The sequence below is a fragment of the Perissodus microlepis genome, chromosome 20 (genome assembly GCF_051167445.1).
Source record: "Perissodus microlepis isolate ML-2025 ecotype Zambia chromosome 20, ASM5116744v1, whole genome shotgun sequence".
Classification (NCBI taxonomy): Eukaryota; Metazoa; Chordata; class Actinopteri; order Cichliformes; family Cichlidae; genus Perissodus; species Perissodus microlepis.
The window spans coordinates 3,245,728-3,264,948 of record NC_140480.1 but is presented as its reverse complement, the minus strand read 5'-3'; the positions used below and the strand labels follow the sequence as shown (position 1 = coordinate 3,264,948).

General features: G+C 41.6%; 2 protein-coding genes across 6 annotated transcripts in view; one reads left to right on the top strand and one right to left on the bottom strand.

Moving 5' to 3' along the window:
• scn8aa (sodium channel, voltage gated, type VIII, alpha subunit a) overlaps positions 1-5,341 on the top strand; it is a 51,136-nt gene extending 45,795 nt beyond the window's left edge. For 4 of the 5 annotated variants that reach the window (XM_084917301.1, XM_084917302.1, XM_084917304.1 and 1 more), the window contains exon 27: positions 12-5,341. In XM_084917301.1, the coding sequence (XP_084773427.1) occupies positions 12-1,168 (1,157 nt within the window). In that variant the 3' untranslated portion in view covers positions 1,169-5,341. The remainder of the gene's footprint in view (positions 1-11) is intronic. The other variant, XM_084917305.1, reaches the window with a different exon arrangement.
• A 4,762-nt stretch (positions 5,342-10,103) lies between these two features.
• Positions 10,104-13,552, bottom strand: LOC146363817 (pro-glucagon-like). The gene is made up of 4 exons (XM_084916652.1): positions 13,487-13,552; positions 11,407-11,458; positions 10,352-10,460; positions 10,104-10,260 (listed from the first exon to the last, which is right to left on the bottom strand). Exons 1-4 carry the CDS (start codon positions 13,550-13,552, stop codon positions 10,104-10,106), a joined length of 384 nt encoding a protein of 127 aa, XP_084772778.1.
• Positions 13,553-19,221: the final 5,669 nt, after the last annotated feature.

Genomic DNA, 19,221 nt, shown 5'->3' with positions numbered 1-19,221 from the left:
CTTTTTCTCAGGTATGTTCCTGGCCGACCTTATTGAGAAATACTTTGTGTCACCGACCTTGTTTAGGGTAATCAGGTTGGCTCGTATTGGCCGTATTCTTCGTCTGATCAAAGGAGCAAAGGGCATCCGGACTTTACTCTTTGCTTTGATGATGTCACTGCCAGCTCTTTTCAATATTGGCCTACTGCTCTTCCTCGTCATGTTCATCTTCTCCATATTTGGCATGTCTAACTTTGGCTACGTAAAACATGGAGCGGGGATTGATGACTTGTACAACTTTGAGACCTTTGGCAACAGCATGATCATCCTGTTCATGATCACCACATCGGCTGGCTGGGATGGCTTGCTACTGCCGATCCTCAACTACCCTCCAGACTGTGATCCCAACTTGGAGAACCCTGGGACTTCAGTGAAAGGTGACTGTGGTAACCCGTCAGTGGGAATCTTCTTTTTTGTCATGTATATCATCATATCTTTCCTGATTGTGGTTAACATGTACATCGCCATCATCCTGGAGAACTTCAGCGTGGCTACAGAGGAAAGTGCCGATCCCCTCAGCGAGGACGACTTTGAGACCTTCTATGAGATCTGGGAGAAGTTCGATCCCACTGCCTCTCAGTTCATTTCTTTTGCCAAGCTACCTGACTTTGCTGATGCTTTGGAGCACCCACTTCGTGTGCCAAAGCCCAACACTATAGAACTAATTGCCATGGACATGCCCATGGTGAGTGGCGATCGCATACACTGCCTGGACATCTTGTTTGCCTTCACAAAGCGTGTGCTGGGTGACAGCGGTGAGTTGGACATGCTGAGGCAGCAAATGGAGGAGCGTTTCGTGGCAGCCAACCCCTCCAAAGTGTCGTATGAACCCATCACCACCACCCTCCGCCGCAAACAGGAGGATGTCTCTGCCAGAACTATCCAGAATGCCTACCGCGCTCACCTCATCAGGCGCGGGATCATCTTCAAGCGCGTTTTTGCTAACAATAAGCTGGAGAACGGTGGGACCAATCAGGAGAAGAAGGAGAGCACACCATCCACAGCCTCTCTGCCGTCTTATGACAGCGTGACCAAACCCGAAAAGGAGAAACAGGATGATAACAAGGAGGAGTGGGCCAGGAAAGAGAAGGACAAAAACCAAAAAGATGAGTGGGAATCCAAGTGTTAGGATTCAGTGACTCTTAAAACCCAATAAACACAGCCAGATGAGACTCTGAGCCTGAACCCAACAAATAAAGTGATGATCATTTGCAAGCAAGAGAAATATAACAAAAAAAAAAAAAACCCAACAAAAAAAAAATGTTTACATATTCAAATACTGCTGAGGCAATGTGGTTTCCTATGTCGTCAAAGACAGCTGAACCAAACACAATCAGTTTACTGCTGAACTTTTTCTGCATTGAGACCAAGCTCATAGAAATGAGGAATTGAAAAAAAACAATGCTGAAAAACAGTAACTCACAGTGTGCTGGCCATTGGCACACTATTTCTTTGGGGACCAACTGCCAAGGTACAGAAATCTCTGCCAGATGATTGGACAATTGCGAAATACCTGCCACCACCGAGTGTGGAACCCGGAGCTTTGCTGCGGGACTGGATCATGCCGATCCCAAGAGAACTGTATTAGCAGTCTAAAGGAGGGTCTTAAATGCTAAGTTTACCATCTTTATCAAGGAGAAAACAGTGATCAACCAAGCAAGTTTAGCTTTGAAAGAAACACTAGTGAGGGAGGGGAAACCCAGAACCGTAGACAAAGATTTTTGTTTGTTTGTGCCGAGTATACTTGCATCTTTACATTATTTGAGCAGCAAAAAAAAAAAAAAGGAAAGAAAAAAAAAGATAACATTTAGCCCATGTCACTGGTCTTTCCATCTTCTCTTTGTTATACTGACATTGAAAAGGACATTTTCTACATGGGCTTTCACACTCACTGGGTAGGGGTCATTAGTCATCGTTTTGACTTGGGCTGAAGGAGACTTGCTCAGACCGAGTTCCAGATAAATAATAATTATTGTGCTCGTTCAATGCATAGAAATGACTTGCATGAAGGCATGTTTTGACCAGGAATCATGCATGAGTAATCATAGTCCACAAGACACTAATTCTCAGACCACTGCAGTGGCTTGACTACAAGTTAGAGGCTGTCCACGCAGGAAATTACAAGAACTTTAGATGGAAAACAAAGAGTATTGGGGGGAATGATATTCCTATGATCCCTGTCACCCTTCACTAGTTTTCCTTTTTGAACTGACAGATCTTCTGATTCAGCTCCTAATTATTTTTGTTTTTAATGTGAATGAAAGATGTAAGTACTCAGATGCAAAGTCTCAGTCGGATCAGCCAACAACACGAAGTCGAAGCGTTTTTTTGCCGCTTTGGATGTTTATCAACGATAAAGAGTATTATGAAGCAGAATATCCTCATGTTGAGGCTGCACAGATTTAGAGGGCCAAATCTGGGGCATACATCTCTTTGTTTACTCACCATGGAGTCACTTTTGTTGTTTCCTGTGGTCCTTATTAGGGCAGCGAGAGGAGGTGATGTTTCACGCCAAGGAATCCATATCTGGCACTAGTGCTCGTGCATCAGTTGGTGTTCCCTTTACTGCTGTAGTTCCTGCAGAGGGGACAGAAATATGGTTGTGGTTTTTGTTTTTTCTTTCCTGTTGGCTCTTTTATTTTGTGTGTGTGAGTGTATAGGGCTAGTGGGAGAACTTAAAATTGTTTGGGTAAAAACATTGAACACTTTTACTGATTCAGAATTTCCCAGTGAATGATTTCTTAGGCAGTGCTTTTCAAACATGTTGAGTTGCCAGCTTCAGGAAAAAGCCTTGAAGTCCTTCTCTGATGTCCTTTTAATGGCTTTTATCAGTGGGAATGACACTGGCCATCTGATACCACGGAGTTAGCAGTGAATTATTACCAGGACACGCCCAGCGTATAAGTAAGGTGGATAGCGATAAGGCTTAAGGTTTTCAGCTGTAGTGTTAAATGGATGCTGTTTGGTATTTCAGGGAGGTTGCTGTGTGATAAGCGTCACCAGATAACGGTGGACCAATAAATAGTTCGAGATCTTCCCTTCAGAGTTAAAGACTGACTGCCATGAGAAGATGAATGCAGATGAACAGAGTGGTGCTTTGGTCTGAGTCGGAGTGCTGAAAGTCCCATGTTTGTCAGTGTATCAATGTGCTTTTGTGGGACCTCTCAAAACACTGTGTGGTGTTGGACCCAGACTCGCACCATCTTTTCACATATTTGCAGCCTTTCAAAACGCTGTCACCTGCTTCAGAAGTAATTAGCCAGGAATGGAGTTAGGAGGGCTAACACTCGCCGAAAAAAGACATCAGCAGGCCTCTCATCGACGCAGTTATGTTGTATAATAAGCTTTGTGGGTGTTTTTCATATTAAAAAACAAACAAACAAAAAAAAACAAAGACAAAAAAACTGAGGCTTTGTCTGTTTCTAGACAAGACGCAACTGCCTCCATAGGTGTTCTGCCATTTGTTTTCTACACAGGAGTGATGGTCCTATTTATAAGTGGATGACCGGACTTAAATCCGGCATCCATCATCACACCACTAATGCCATTTGGTGTGTTTAACACTGCCTATACCAGAATCCCCTGTACAACAATGACTGAGGTCTGTTTACAATATGAGGTCTCTGAATCAGTTTGGCTGCTGCACACTGAAACCAAATACATTCCCAACGAGAACCACAGGAGGTGTAGGTAACGTCATCAGATTTACCCATGCTCATCTTGGATGTAATGTTTTAGAATGATGCATTCACACTTGAAAAAAGAAAAAAGAAAAACAAACAAAAACGAGCAAAAAGAAAAAAGACAAAAAATAAAAAGAACACAAAAACATATATATGTACAGTGCAGGCTCTGATGTAAATGGCACAATCGCTGAAAAAGAATGAACTTTTTGAGAGAAACTATAAATATTGTATTATATTCTTTTATTTTATCGGCATGCTTTGTTGTGTTTTTTTGTAAATACGGAATTTTAAAAATGTTACTACTAATAATCGAAAAAAAAAAAGAGAATAATAACAACAATATAGAATGGCTTCCAGCTATGCCCTTTGTCACATTTGTTACCTTTTGGATTTTTTGAGACACTTTTCACTTTGTTGACGGAAATTGAATGAAATATAGATATTATATAATACAAAAGATATATACATGTATACATATATGTCTATATGTATATACATAAAACAGAAGAACACTGTTTGTCACATTTAATTTATGTGCAACACGTTCAGTGGATGTCTAAAACTGGTTGTTTCCAGCACCCTTCTATGTTGGGGAATATCTCATGTGCGATGTTACTGGATGTAGCCTAAACATGACAAACGGATAATGTTACCAGCACATTTCTCACTTAACTGTCATATCTCTCACGGTCAGAGTATACAGGACGCACCCACAGTCACAGACACACGAAGGTGACTTTTCCTCACTGCCCACCAGCATCACCGGTGATCTCTTCCAAGAAGGACGTCAGCTGGTGTGACTGACTGCCTCATGCACCCTGAGACAATTCCTACCACGGGGACTTTTTAAAAAAATGTTTTCCTCACATGCCCACACATCAGTGCCATTGCAGCTCAACACACAGAGTCGCGTACTTGCTTCTCATTCTCACGTTATTTTCGTTGAATGGTTTCTTTCTAGTGTTCCACTCTATGGCATGTGCCTTTTTTCTGCTTTTTCTGCAAATTTGGATGTCAATGCCACACTGAAAAAAAATGTTAAAGAGAGAGAGAGAAAGAAACCAAAACGTATTTCGAAACTGTGGAGGGTAGGAGGTTTTGGGGGTGAGCACAACATTAATCAGGGATGTCGGCTTAGAAATACTGCCAGAGGATGATCCAGACACCCCACTTCATCTTAATATTCAACAGTGTGTGATGTTAACAGAAAAACAGCTAACTCAAAAAAAAAAGTCCTGTTCTTAGTGCTATGTGTGTCACCCACTTGGCTTGTGAAAAAGCAGCTTGCCTTCTATATTTTGGTTTTCTTTCTTCTATATATTTCTGTTTCCATCTGAAATTTATTTTTGTATCAATATTTGATTATAGGACTCATCCTTTTTTTTTTAAAGCATGGTTTATTATGGGCGTTTTTTTTCTTCCTTTTTTTGCTGAAAAATTAAAAAAAAAGTGCTTTTCAAACTGTTGTTATAATTTGACACCGTGATAAAAGAGGTTATACAGTACAATATGATGGTGTGTTGCACAACCACTTGGACTCTTGGTAAGAATATATGAAAGATTGTCTTCATTTGAGCACGAACCTTTTTATTACCAATAAAGCAGCCTTCCAGTTACACCTCCTGTGCTGTTGTTGTTTCTAAATGAGACGTTTATTTCTTTTTGACTAGAGTGCCATGTCTGACTTCCTTTCACATTCACTGTGTGCACTTCATGTGGTCACCATTTTGTGTAGTTTACTTTTGTGGTGCTGGGCATGGATGGAGGAGAATCGCAGAGCATCCTGTGAAATGGAGCTGGCTTCTTGAAAGGCAGCCTTTCAAACGTAATGGACTTATTGAGTTTGTTAAGAGCCCGTGTCAACACCCCCTTGCAGGCAGAAGATGGACTATAGCCCCATCATTATGTAGTCCATTTGTGCGGTGACGCTCTTATTTGTGGTCCACTATAAAGTAAATCGCCCAGAGGTATGATATCAAAGTCTCCACCCCACAACCTCACAGTATACCGCATGAGAAAGGCATGCCAGGGGGATATTGATCATGTTTGTGTTTCCCATTAGTTAGACAGACGAGAGAAAACACTGTATGGAGCAGGTGGAGGTGGAGGCTATGTAAATGATGCTTTGAGTTGTCCTCACACTGAAAAGATGGCCAGTTCTCCGCGGAGTACCTCCCTCTGCTCTTTTTTCCCTTTTTTTGTCACGTTACAAAATTCCGTCTTGCTGGTTCCCAGCTCCTCCAAGTCACGTGGACTCTTCACTTTAAGCATCCCCCTCCCTCGCGCTCTCTCTTTCTCCCCCGCACTTCCTCGGACTCACCCTCCCTTTCCCACCTGTTTTTTGGTCTTTTACGTGCGCATATGCATTTTTACAAAATCTTGTTATCGCTGACAATCCTCCAGCTCTTTCTCTTCTAAACGCTGCATTACCACATACACCAGGGTAGACTGTGAGAGAGAGGAAGAGAGAGAGAGAGGAAGAGGAGGGAGCCAGAAAAGGGAGATGGGAGGTGCTGGAGCACTGCAGTGCAGATAAATTAATGCAGCAGTCGAGGCTGACTCAGCAGCGCACTCCTAATTTGGCCCAATGCCTCCGTGAGCAGCCTGGTCACACTGGCTCCCCCGCGAAACAAAAAACACACTATAATAAAGGCATTTCATCTTAAATTAGACTCGCTAAGCACATCTGAGAGCAGCAATTCCCCCTGACGGCAGCGGGCGTTGCTGCTCGCTCTGCGGAGGAGCTGTCCTTGGTGCCGGAGGTGGAACCAGGCGGACGAGCATCCTCTGCACGGGATGTAAAGCTTTCTGGGTGGGGCTGCACGGAAGAAGCGCAACCGACTAAGCCCACTGTTAAAAAAAAGTGTTTAGTGGAGCTTCGTATAGGTCCACACCCACCCCACTCTCTCTCTCCCTCCTTCTCATTGCCCCCACCTTCTGAAATAGGCTAGGTTGCCACATAGCATGTGGTTTCTCCGTGGGAAAACCTGAGCAGCTAAATTTAAACGTGCCACGGCTGGGCTTCATAGACAAGTTTGGCTTTTTATAACCGACACAGTCACGAGTGTTATTGTTGGTAATCATGTTACAGCTGCACTGAAACTGGTGTTGTCCGCTTTTTGAGCTTTTAGTCCCCTCTGCCTCATCCTTCACTTCCCTGATGTTCAACGTAAAAATGCGAATAGCCAGGAGTTAAAAGGGGGTGTGTTCATACTATCTGATCCCGTTTCAACCCTTGACTAAGATCAGAGGATGATGCTCCCTCCTTCTCCCCTCCTCCCCCCCCTGTTCTCCCCTGAGGAGGGAGAACGGAAACCAGAGAGGAAGAAACCAGTGAGTCTCATAAAACGTGAAAAGCCCCTCCCTCGATTTATTCCCAACATTACAGAGGCACATATAGATGAAAACCTGCACCACCATCCTCCACTAGCTTTGGCCTACTGTTTCTCTCCACCGGCATGAAATCTGCCAGCACCTCCTTGTCAACGAAATACTGACTATATAGGCAACTGATTTCATAACCTTGTTGTGCAACAGTGCAAATGTGTATTTAAAAAACAAAACAAATGCCTTTATTTTTTATATTGATTTATTTAATTCCCAAATCAACCTGTCCTGTGCATGAACTGCGTGATTCCTTCGATTTGCCGAACAACAGCACCCACCCGTGGTCTCTGTCGTGTATAAACAGATACGAGCAGATAAAAGGCCTTTAAGTTCTCATGACTGATTTCCAATTTAGGGAGACGATATAAGACTGTGTCTGTTCAGAGCATCGTGCTTCAACTTGCTAATTGTTATTTTAGTGCTGGTTTGTTTTCTTTAATTGTTAAACAAGTTTAACAAATAGATTCAATCATTTTTTGACAACAGATAGATTTTTTTAATCACTGGAAAGGTTTGGTCTGATATAACTGTGAAATTAAAAATAAGAAAATGTTCCTTCAGTCTGTGCTGATCACTCCATGATATTAACAGTGGATAAATAAAGAGTATAGTGGTGGATTCTTCCCTTGTCATCCTCATAGAGCTCCTTAAACATACAGGGAGTGCAGAATTATTAGGCAAGTTGTATTTTTGAGGAATAATTATATTATTGAACAACAACCATGTTCTCAATGAACCCAAAAAACTCATTAATATCAAAGCTGAATGTTTTTGGAAGTAGTTTTTAGTTTGTTTTTAGTTTTAGCTATTTTAGGGGGATATCTGTGTGTGCAGGTGACTATTACTGTGCATAATTATTAGGCAACTTAACAAAAAACAAATATATACCCATTTCAATCATTTATTTTTACCAGTGAAACCAATATAACATCTCCACATTCACAAATATACATTTCTGACATTCAAAAACAAAACAAAAACAAATCAGCGACCAATATAGCCACCTTTCTTTGCAAGGACACTCAAAAGCCTGCCATCCATGGATTCTGTCAGTGTTTTGATCTGTTCACCATCAACATTGCGTGCAGCAGCAACCACAGCCTCCCAGACACTGTTCAGAGAGGTGTACTGTTTTCCCTCCTTGTAAATCTCACATTTGATGATGGACCACAGGTTCTCAATGGGGTTCAGATCAGGTGAACAAGGAGGCCATGTCATTAGTTTTTCTTCTTTTATACCCTTTCTTGCCAGCCACGCTGTGGAGTACTTGGACGCGTGTGATGGAGCATTGTCCTGCATGAAAATCATGTTTTTCTTGAAGGATGCAGACTTCTTCCTGTACCACTGCTTGAAGAAGGTGTCTTCCAGAAACTGGCAGTAGGACTGGGAGTTGAGCTTGACTCCATCCTCAACCCGAAAAGGCCCCACAAGCTCATCTTTGATGATACCAGCCCAAACCAGTACTCCACCTCCACCTTGCTGGCGTCTGAGTCGGACTGGAGCTCTCTGCCCTTTACCAATCCAGCCACGGGCCCATCCATCTGGCCCATCAAGACTCACTCTCATTTCATCAGTCCATAAAACCTTAGAAAAATCAGTCTTGAGATATTTCTTGGCCCAGTCTTGACGTTTCAGCTTGTGTGTCTTGTTCAGTGGTGGTCGTCTTTCAGCCTTTCTTACCTTGGCCATGTCTCTGAGTATTGCACACCTTGTGCTTTTGGGCACTCCAGTGATGTTGCAGCTCTGAAATATGGCCAAACTGGTGGCAAGTGGCATCTTGGCAGCTGCACGCTTGACTTTTCTCAGTTCATGGGCAGTTATTTTGCGCCTTGGTTTTTCCACACGCTTCTTGCGACCCTGTTGACTATTTTGAATGAAACGCTTGATTGTTCGATGATCACGCTTCAGAAGCTTTGCAATTTTGAGACTGCTGCATCCCTCTGCAAGATATCTCACTATTTTTGACTTTTCTGAGCCTGTCAAGTCCTTCTTTTGACCCATTTTGCCAAAGGAAAGGACGTTGCCTAATAATTATGCACACCTGATATAGGGTGTTGATGTCATTAGACCACACCCCTTCTCATTACAGAGATGCACATCACCTAATATGCTTAATTGGTAGTAGGCTTTCGAGCCTATACAGCTTGGAGTACGACAACATGCATGAAGAGGATGATGTGGACAAAATACTCATTTGCCTAATAATTCTGCACTCCCTGTATGTAAAGACTAGCATCTGCTTGCAGGTCTCACTTTGGGAACACTATGTGGTCATTTCCTTCATTCCTTTTTCATTCCATTTATTCAATACTTATTTATTCCATTTATAGTACCCTGTTATCGGTCTATAGTGTCAGTACAAAACATCCCTTTATAAGATTTAATCCTAAAATGTGTTACACAACATGAAATGCATACAAGTGAATTCATAGTGCTTTGGAAAAGATCCCAAATTCAAGTTTTTTTCCTTTTCATTCGGCATCTCGGTTTATTCATACTGCAGAGATTTGTTTAAGAAAGCAGAACAAAACAAACCACGCATCCTTTTCTCCCCATTTCCTTATGGAAATAAATACATAAATAAATAAAACAGATTCGGTTCTAAAAACTGTAATGCTGTAAATGATCTTTACATTTCACAGAAAATAATTTGAATATTTTAAAATAATGAAGCCGAGATAAAATGTTAAATGTCCACTTTATCTTAGGATACCAGCATTGTGTTGTTTAATGCAGACTCATTGTAATTTTTTTTTTAAAAATGGTGCTAGATGATGTAACGCAGTGATGGGAACATGTTTTATCCCGGTGGTTTCATACTTCTGCCGCAATGTCGAGCAGAGCTTCACAACATCTGTGAAACATATATGTAAAAGCAAATAATTGCAATTAACATTCAACTGTGGATAAAAACTGACGAATTCAAGCGAGTGACTTCTACGAAACCCTCATGAAATCCAAACAGCGTCCAAACAAATGTTACTTTCCAGCTCAGCCTTCTTGTTTGGGGTCGGTCAGCCACTCCACAAAGTCTTTAGCCTTAATCTTATCAAGATAGTGTGTGAAATCACTGGTGAATGTTCCATCTGAATGCCTTTTGAGCTTTCGGACCATATGATGTCCCTTTTCCATCCGATATGAGAGCCATCTAGGAGAAGAAGTGTTGAAGACAACGAAGAATGTTTAACTGACAAACGTATTTCAGAACTGCAGTTAATAATCCAAACATGAAACTGGACACTACATAATACCTTGATGGCCCGGATTTGTCCAAAACCACCTGCTGAGTATCTGAAAAAATACAAAGGAGCAGCAAACACAGCACAGGCAGATTCATCCTCAGGTCACCTAGTTAAAAAAAAACAAAAACAAAAGCAAAGATACAAACAGGTTGTTTATTCTAAATCATTTGAACAGATTTTTATTTTTTTAAATTTATTTTTATTTTTCAAGTTTAGGTCTGAATGAATCAGCTCACCTCAGAGAAACCTAAGACCTCTCCAGTGAAGAGCTGTGCTTTCCTGGCTGCTGCAAGTGTAGTGATGAAGAAGCCACCGAAAAAGCCCCTTCACACCTTGAAGATACACTAAACTACAAGTACTGATTACCTCTGTCACTTTATAAAGACAGCAGGTGTCCTAGTGTGACATACGGGCCACCTCCTACAGCTGATGAGCCTGTTAGTCATTATGGTGGTGTGGATCATGGCTCATCTCAACAAGAATTGTGTGTATTCTCCAGAAAGGTCAAAAGTCAGAGCGCACTCTGACTAACACAGACAGAAGCAGGTGCGAAGAAATTGTTCTGGTGTCTGACAACGACCACGTGATTCCTAAATCGTGTCGCTCGCTTCTGAAAATTTGGAATTCTAGTCAGCTTGCTGTTTAGTTGCAGTTCTGCAATCATCCAGTTGGATTTTTTTGTGCTGTCTTTGAAGAGTAGAAAGCTAATCATTGTTTGTAGGTACAAGATTATTTTAAATAAATAAACCAGATATGACCATATTTGGACAAGGGTCAAGCTGACAACAACAAACAAACATAAACATGTAAACTCCACGACATCTTTTCCTAACTTATGGCAACCAACTGGACCTTCTTTTACAAGTCCGAATATGTTAGAAGTTGCTGCTCTACTCATATTTTCCACAACTACCTCTGAGGTTTACAGAGGATGGTCTGAAAAAGAGAAAATATCCAGTGAGCGTTAGTTCTCTGGGTGAAAATGCCTCGTTGAGGCGAAAAGTCAATGGAGAATCAGCACACTGGAAGTCAGCTGTTACTCAAATACCCACTTCTTACATCCAGAAGGGCTACAGCAGCAGACCACGATGCCATGTGCTGCTCCTGTCAGTTAAGAAGAGAAAATCAAGACTTTCCGATGTTTTTATGTCTAATATCTTTACTTACATTAGTAAATAGACTTTAGTGAAGATGATTTACGAAGGGGTTATTTATAAAATAAGGTATTTTTATGAGCAACATTAAAACCATTCTACTTTTTATTTAAAGTATCTTTATAGAACTGTGATGTCATATTTGTTGCTATTTCTGCTCCCCTCGTGACCAGAGAAAGACAGAAAATGTAACAGCAGTGTTTCCAGCAGAGGTGAGAGTATGGATCCAAACATCCACAGTATCGATACCAGCAGAGGTATTGATACTACCAAGATGGGATCGATACTTTGTTTGCATTAGTTCTGCATGTCGCTCGAAAAATTGTGTTAAATAATTTGTTTGGAAATGAAAAAAAAATACACCTCGAACATGCACTATGAAAAAAGATGTCTGAACCTTTCCCTGTTGACTGCCATGTCTGTTTGATTTGTAGCCTATTTAAACAACAGAAGTTGTCCTGAAGAGCTTTAGAGACAATTACATTTCAGGTCTTCAAAAAAGCCAACTCACTCACTGCTCTCCTGCATGAGCTGCTTTTATAGGTCACAGGTATCGGTATTGATATCGGCAATATTGGCTCTGTATTTACTTGCTATCACACAGGACTAGTTCGCGGACCATGACTGCAATTAAATAGGCCTCAATTAACCCAATTGCAGCCACTGGATAACAGCAAGTCTGAGGCACACAAAAACCTCTCACACATTAGCGTCTCTCCCACAGCACACACGGAGGTGAGCTAACACGTTACAAATGCACTTCTCTGACTGTGTGCAAGTGTGCACTCAAGTTGGGTAAGTTATCATGGTGCAGTTTACAGGTCTGGGAGCCTGTAGCTGCATTAATAATTGCGCATCTGTGTGGCCCACAATAGAATAATTCTCAGAAACTGTACTGTGTTGAGAAGAAGCCTTGATGCTGCCTGTGAGATGTGGAAAGATCTATATAAGCTACCTTTAGAACGATGACATTTACTTGATGGAGCAGTTATTTCAGGTGGGCCACAGAGTCAATCTTAGCCAGTCCTGGCAGACCAGCTGATCCCAGTACCAGCCCACGTCAGCTGATGGCTCAGATGAGACCTTACTTCACATTCAGTGGTCAGATCTCAAGCCGTGACTTAACCAGTGTCCTATCTTTTGTCTGTGAAACAGCTCTGTTCAGTGCTGAGTCTCCTTGCTGATCTCTGCGTGCCTCAGGGTTTGCCTGTTTTGAAAACATGGAAGTCCCAGAACGGAGCCATACTGTCCCATATGAATGACTGCAGATGGAAAAGCCAATCTTCTTTGAAACATAACGGTCCTGATTGAAATGTTTCTGTTCTTTTTCATAAATGTTTTAGGCCAGGAGCTGGACTCCTCAGATCTGCAGTGTATAACCCAGTGAAGGACTTCTGGACAGATGAGTGAACAAAGTACAGAACATCCTCTCTCTGACCTTCAAGAGCCTCACTCAACCGAGGCATCTGGCAAGTATTATAACTTGACAAATAGTGCAGACAAAGTTGAAAATGCACTGAATCTGTTGGATAAATGTGTTCTAGGTTCTGTGTTCTGGGCAACTAATGTGTTGTTTGTGTGTTTGTTTTTCTTTTACTTTTAAACATATTAAAGGTGGGCTAGCTTTCATTAAACCCTATATATACTAGCAGACTACTTGACTGTCACATAAATGACACTGTATGTTGTACGATATGTACAGAGTAGCATCACAACTGAGCAGCATCACAACTGAGCAGACAGTGGTGAGGACTCAAATAGTGTCTGTGTTAAATTGTTGGCTAGATTGTGTGTGTGTGCATACACACTATTACCCCTCAGCCGTTAAAAGGCTGATGGTATTTTCGTCACCCCACCAGTGGTGTGGATAGCTAAGCTTGTGAATGCGATAACTCGAAAACGAAGCAGCGTACGAGCTTTAAATTAATGCCACAGGAGTATCTACTAAAAATAGTTGACACGTATGAATCTCACTGACCTCAACCAGGTCAGAGGTCAGGTTTTCTGAAAATCTGGTCAAGGCCGTAACTCGTGAACGAGGCATCGTAGGACTTTGACATTGACACCATAGATGCAGCTACTAAAAATCTTGGATGAGTTTGAATCTCACTGACCTTGACCTAACCCCCAACTGGCTGCAGCTGCCCCTCTCGGATCCAGGCTCTGCTGGAAGTTTGTTCCTGTTAAAACGGAGTTCTTCCTTCTCACTGTCACCAAATGTTTACTCATAAATCGTCATCTGATAACTGATTGTTGGGATTTTCTCTGTTTCTCTGTTTCTCTCTATTCTTATAATATAAAGAAGCTTGAGGTGACTGCTTTTGTGATTTGGTTCTATGTAAATACAATTGAATGATTATTGGCTAATATATAAATGGCTTTTTAAAAATTCCCTTATTAGTTGGATTCTACTTTTGCTTTTGCTCGATTTCCAAAATTCTAGTCTTAAGGTGAATTTTTTCTTTTTTAACAACCTAATGCTTAAATGTCTTAGTCAAAAGGTCCTACACCTACACTTGGACAAGTGTCTGTCTGATTAACAACTAAAAACATCAGGAGATAAACTTTTTTTATTTTTACTAGAAAAGACTTTAGTCTCATATTTTAAGATTTGCCAGCGTTAGGATGTACTTCTTGGACCTGGCCGCTAGGTGTCACACTTGACCGGAGCATCCAACAAGGCCTCCTGCACTGGCATGTTGCTCTCCACAACACCTCTGAGCATAGATTTGGTTTCAGTGTGCAGTTCCAAGATACAGCTTGACTTGTTTTTCATATTTAAATATCAGACTGATTAATACAAAAAATGCTGAGACACTGTCGACTCAGTTCACTTTTTTTTTTCATTCTGGTTTTCAAACCTGTGTGGCCAATGTGGCTCCCAGACCCCAAGAATGACAAATGATGTTTGTGCAGGATGATGAGTTGAAAGTCCTTCGTAGTGTAAACCTTCATTGTATATTGGATATTTAGAGCTGACATAATGAGATAAAGATGCTGATTGGAAAAGCAAATATTTGATCAGGCTGTTCTTTTGAAGAAGCTCTGTTAGCATTGGTGATATAGCATTCACAAGAAAAGTGTTTTATTCTTGGAGAAATAAACGTGCACCTGTGTCACAACTGAGACTGAGACATATGGGGCAGGCAGGGGGGAATAAATGTTTGAGTCTATATTCGATATATGTTATCATTATGAGGAGAATCGTGTAGCTGAGGGTCATGCTCACAGTGCCCGCAGTGCTGTTCTCTCAGCTGCTGCTTGATAACTTGGTGCTGATTGAGACATTAATATTGCATTGATCTGCTGCTTCACTCGCACGGGGCCACTTCTTTACAACACGTCATGTAAAAGCTCAGTAAGGGGAAGGTCTGCAACGACTGACTTCTCTGTTGGTTTAGCTGTCACTTTGTGCTTCGTCCTATATATTTACTTTTAATTTCTGAGCCGTTTCTGCTGTATCTTTATGTCAAATGGTAACCAGCAGACTGACAATGGAGTATATAAAGAGATTTCATTTCTTTTATTCTAGCATTTGCATGCATCTGAAAAAAAGGAAATTTATATGGATAACTTCAAGGTGGATGTTATGAATGTATAATAGGGCTATCACGATTAGTCGACTATCAAAATCGTCGACGACTGATTTAATAGTCGACACGTCGTTTGAAGCTTTGTAAGATCACAAAAGCCGCAGGAATAAGTAGCAGGATTTAAGAGTGTAATAACGGACTGAAACAGAAGATGGCAGCACTGCATGTACAAGGTTGCCAGCTGCCGTTAAATCCCGAAGAAGAAGAAGAAGTAGCTCTGTCCCAGAATTCATAGCGCAGCCCAGCTCAGTTTCCAACAATGGCGGCAGCTAGTTAGTTTTAATATTACTCTTATTATTCTTTCTGGGTCACAAAATAAACGTTAAACATATTTTCAGGCGAGAATGTAGCTGCGTAAACCTCAAATATCTGCTCAGTTTATCAAGACACCACATATTTTCAAAAGCGCTCCACGGAACGTCTGTTACCCACTAGCTCGATAGCTAGCCGGGGGCAAGGCTCACTAGAGCCGGTGAGAACACCGGACTCCCGGCAAATCGTTTTCAAACCCACCGCTGTCTTTCGCTACTCAGGTTAAATATATATATAAGTCACTTAGATAACTTAAAAATGTTATTGTTTGGCTTTTTTCAGTATTTTATTTGTTCCTGAGTAAATCGGTTTGGCTGAGATTAAAGTTATAGTTTTTACACAGCTGAATAAACGTCAAGGAGACAGCTGATTATCAGAAGTGTGAGATGCTGGAGAATATACTCCGGTGTCCTGTTATATTTTAGATAGCAAGGAGTTTATTAAACTTCACGGAAACAATCTGCAAATTTCATTAAAATTTAATAAACTATCAACTTATCTTTATTTTTAGTTAGCACATACCTTAAACACTTAAAGCTGTAAGCTAATGATAGTTATATAAGAGCAGATGCATGCTTGTGCAGTAAGCTGTACGTTTTAGTTGACTAATCGCAAAAATAATTGGTGACTAGTCGACTATCAAAATAATCGTTTGTGGCAGCCCTAATGTATAAGATTGGTTTACACTGAAGAAAATCTCCCACACAGTGCTCCTATATAGATTTCATCTCACTTGAAGTCTGTGTGTGTGTCACAGTGGACATTTCATATTAGACTATTTATCTAAAACAACAAACGCCTTCCCTGGCGAGGCATGACAAGTCTTTGAAACACTGCAGGAGACCAAACAGTAAGGCTTACACCTATAAACATCACACGTGAGAGCAGTAATTCTGCCTGAGATTTTTTTTTTCTTCAATTTATTTGGCCTGTTAATGACAGGCTATCGGATTCCTATCTCCCTTTCCTGCTCTCCCTCCCCTCTCCTGCTCCCCGCTGTAGCCTGGAGGACTGTTTTGGCGAGCATCTGGAGGCAGGCTGTTTGAATAGGCTTCATTCTTGCAGGGCCTTGTGCTCCAGTGAGTGCACTCGGGGCATGGATGCTTGGCCGTAGTCCGTAGATGAGGCAGAGCTGGGGGGGAGAGGGAGAAACAAAAGGAAGCCTGCAAAACGCAGCCGTTTACACTGGTTGTGAATTTCCCCACGCTGGAGTATTTGCTTCCATGCACAAAATCAATATAAATTGCCGTCTCTGTTTCCTGTCTTCTTCCCTTTCCCCTTTTTTGTTTTACTCCTAATAGAAATGGGGAAAATATTTTCTTCATATGTGGGGGGGAAATCATAAATAGCCAACAGTGCTCTGCAGCCTTTTCCTGCACAGTGGTAATAGGAGATGGGGTGGTGTAGCGTCAGATTTGGTGAATGTGCTTGCGGAGCAGCTGAGGAAGTCTATTTTCTATTTTGCAGGATGCTTGTGGACAACTGTGGTCTTAAACCTCAGCCACCAAGTGATTGCCTTGTTGCCTTTCATAGCCTTGTGCAATTTCCCTGGGGTGAAGGGAGAGGATTGCTTCGGAGCACTTTGGATGTTTACATTTATAAGGTTTTCAATGAATTTAAAAGGAGTGTAATTTGTTGGTTTAGTCGTTTTTAGTTTTTTTTCTTTCCTTTTTTTAAATTGGAAATCTCAAAACTGTTGACCTGCCACGAGAGCAGCCAGAGATTTAGTTAAGAAATTGTTCACAAGTCCGATCGCACCAAAATATAGCGGTAATCTTTTCAAAATGTTGAAAGCCCTTAATCTCGAGTAAAATCCTCTCGTAATCTGGTGACAAAAATTGGAGTGCATTGAAGACTTTGGCACTTCTTTCCTCGCTGACTGTGTGGCTGTGAATATGGGACCTACATGTGCCCTTGCTCTGTGCTGCCTCTGATTTTTGGATGAGGGTGTTTGTCTGTGTAGAGAAGCTGTGGCTCGGCCAGCGCTGACGTGTAGAGGGTAATGGGATTGTAAGTGTCCGGCAGTAGGGAGAGGTAATGAAATGAAGGACCAGCACTCTCAGAACGAGAAGTGTTCACTGACAGCCGCATGAGTTGATGTGCATTAGGTAGTGTGTGTGTGTTTTTTCACACACGGGGGAATGTTTGCGTATAATAACATGCGCTTGCGCCCGTGCAGAAATGGTGCTTTCAGAGCCTCGCTGCTCCTGCTGACAGTCTGACGGCCTGACAGGATCCTCTGAGTTAGTGTTTGCTAACTGTTATTAGCTCTGTGGGTTTGTGGTGACAGACAGAAACCTCAGGATGACAACATAACTGTAGCATGTCATAGCAGTGAAGGCGTGACCAGCTCTTCTATTTCCTCCTCTGCTGATAGTTGTTATCTCTGAAGGCAGGGTAATGCTTGCCACTGCAGCTGTCCAAACACCCATTCTCTGTCCGCTTGAGTGATGCATGTTTGAACTATAATCATGTCATAGGTAATGGACTTTTTGGGCTATCTAAACAAAAAGAAGAAAAAGGAATTCATCTTGTTGTTATATCATATTCCTGCCAATTGTCCTCTGGTCATTCTGTGAATCTCTCTCATTTGAAATCATTATATCAGTGCATAAGCCCATATATATGCCATTGTGATTTGGTTTGGAGAACAGAAATGGCAGATTGGTCTCAAATCCACCGGAGTAGATTATCTACTCATCTCTAAAGCTCGTGCATAGAGGGCTCCTCATAATTGCCGCTTGTGGTTTAGAAGGCAGGAGTGCCCAGCTTGCCCATGGTGAGGAGAACAGGACCGATCTGCTTGCACAATGCCAACCGTGTATGCTTATTAAAAGTGCGTTTGACCCTGTTTTTTGTTTTGGTTTGGTGTTTTTCTCCCCCTGTGTTCCTCTTCTTATTTTATTCTATCTGATTGATGTTCACTGGGGTCACCTAAGTCTATGCGGGGATCACTGCATAGTGTGGAGGCGGCTAAATGTTTACATGCATTCATTTGATTTTACACAGGGGTCCACTGGCCCCAGTCCAGGGTGCTCCGGCAGTCTCGGCCATATGTTGTCCTTTTTTTTTTTCTTTTTTAACACCACCGGACTGAAGGTCAGACCACCAGGTTTAGGAGGCTGGTTAGGAAACACAAATGCTCTTTGTGGGTGGATCCTTAGTTCGTGGTGGGTTGCGGAGCATGTATGTTAGTCATGTTTCTTGTCTGATGATAGTAACCTGACAGACGTGACAGTACAATATGTTCAGTCACACTGGAGCCAAAATAACAGCGAGCTTGAAAAAGAGAACAGGAGTGACAGGAAACAGCATTTTTTTTTTTTTTTTTTTGGGGGGGGGGGGGGAGGGAGGCTGTTAAGAACCATTAGATGATTTTACTGATATTTAGCTTGCATATAAAACATTAAACACAAATTCACAATCCATTCTCATTCTGACATGCTTCCTGTGACAACTCCTCCCCCTTTTGAAGTTAAAAGGTCCGATTGGATCCTTTTGATGTGCCGATTCTGGCCGATTGGTGGTATGTTTGTTACAGAAAAGTGTGGAATCTGAGAGCGGGGTTTTCATTAATAAGAATACTTTAATCAAACATTTTCTTGTTAATATAAAGTTGCAAGAAAAATGAATCTGAATACCTTCTTGAGGATAACACAGCAGTAATAAATGCCTCCGTGCTATTTAGTTCACATATAGATAAAATTTTAGTGTTCCCAAATAGATTTAACATAAAAACAGGTAGAGTGTGTGTGTGTGTGTGTCTGACTTGTAGTATAGTTCTTAGCGACAGTGGGAAGGAAAAACT

What these genes read in the sequence shown, in the direction of transcription:
- LOC146363817 (XM_084916652.1), bottom strand. Translation starts at nt 13,552, where the DNA reads ATGCCTCGTTCACGAGTTACGGCCTTGACCAGATTTTCAGAAAACCTG. An exon ending in TGACCTCTGACCTGGTTGAG is followed by an intron (nt 11,459 to 13,486) that starts GTCAGTGAGATT and finishes CTTAACTGACAG; the next exon opens with GAGCAGCACATGGCATCGTG. An exon ending in CCATCAAGGTATTATGTAGT is followed by an intron (nt 10,261 to 10,351) that starts GTCCAGTTTCAT and finishes TTCTTCTCCTAG; the next exon opens with ATGGCTCTCATATCGGATGG.